The 1,099-nt window shown below is 44.9% G+C and overlaps 1 protein-coding gene across 1 annotated transcript in view; it reads right to left on the bottom strand.

Annotated features, from left to right (window-relative positions):
* Window positions 1-1,094, bottom strand: part of LOC105299922 (zinc finger protein 792-like) — a gene marked incomplete at its 5' end in the record, with an annotated part of 2,718 nt that extends 1,624 nt beyond the window's left edge. The window contains one exon of the mRNA XM_011371897.2: window positions 14-1,094. Coding sequence (XP_011370199.1) covers window positions 72-1,094 — 1,023 coding nt within the window. The remainder of the gene's footprint in view (window positions 1-13) is intronic.
* Window positions 1,095-1,099: the final 5 nt, after the last annotated feature.

The raw sequence follows: 1,099 nt of genomic DNA, 5'->3' as shown, positions 1-1,099 counted from the left end.
AGCAGTGACAAAACTCTGGTAAAGTCCATGGTCTGAAAATGCAATTTAGCTCCAGAAAGCTTCCAACATATCTAGCATTCATAGGGAATCTCCCCAGTGTGAATATTTGGATGAACAAGGTTCAACTTCTGGCTGATGGCTCCCTTATAAAAACTACTCTCAGAGCTTCTCTCTAGTGTGTGTTCTTGAATTGAAGGAGGTAGCACATTCTCTGCACTCCTTTCCCTAGTGTGAATTTTCTGATGCCGAATGAGGGTAGGCCTTTGGCTAAAGGCTTTTCCACATTCACTGCACTTATATGGCCTGTCTGGTTTGTGAACTTTCTGGTGCTGTCTCAGATTAGACCTTTGTCTGAAGGTTTTCCCACATTCCAGGCATTCATAAGGCCGCTCACCGGTGTGAAGTCTCCGATGATTATTGAGGCTGGAGCTTTGGTTAAAGAATTTCCCACATTCAGGGCACCGGTAAGGCCGTTCACCAGTGTGAAGTCTCCGATGGCTATTGAGGCTGGAGCTTTGGCTAAATGATTTCCCACATTCAGGGCACTGATAAGGCCGTTCACCAGTGTGGACTCTCTGATGTTTCATGAGATCAGAGCTTCGACTGAAGGCTTTCTCACATTCGCTGCACCCATAAGGCCGTTCACCAGTGTGAACTACCTGATGTTGAATGAGACTGGCAATGTGGCTAAAGAATTTCCCACATTCATTGCATTTATAAGGTCTTTCTCCAGTGTGAACTCTCCAATGTTTAATTAGGCTTGAGTTGCAGTTGAAGGATTTCCCACATTCACTGCACTCATGAGCACTTTTACCAGTATGAACCCTCTTATGATGAATGAGGTTGGAGCGCTGGCTAAAGAATTTCCCACATTCATTGCACTCATAAGGCTTTTCTCCAGTGTGAACCCTCTTATGTTGAATGAGATTGGAGCTTCGGCTAAAGAATTTCCCACATTCGCTGCACACATGAGGGCTTTCACCAGTGTGGACTCTCTGATGTTTAATGAGACTGGAGTGTTGGCTAAAGAATTTCCCACATTCACAGCACTCATAAGGCTTTCCTCTATTATGATCTCTCTGGTGTTGTAAGAGGCCAG

This window comes from Pteropus vampyrus, unplaced genomic scaffold (assembly GCF_000151845.1).
Source record: "Pteropus vampyrus isolate Shadow unplaced genomic scaffold, Pvam_2.0 Scaffold196, whole genome shotgun sequence".
NCBI classification, from domain to species: domain Eukaryota; kingdom Metazoa; phylum Chordata; class Mammalia; order Chiroptera; family Pteropodidae; genus Pteropus; species Pteropus vampyrus.
This window is presented reverse-complemented; position numbering and strand designations above follow the sequence as displayed.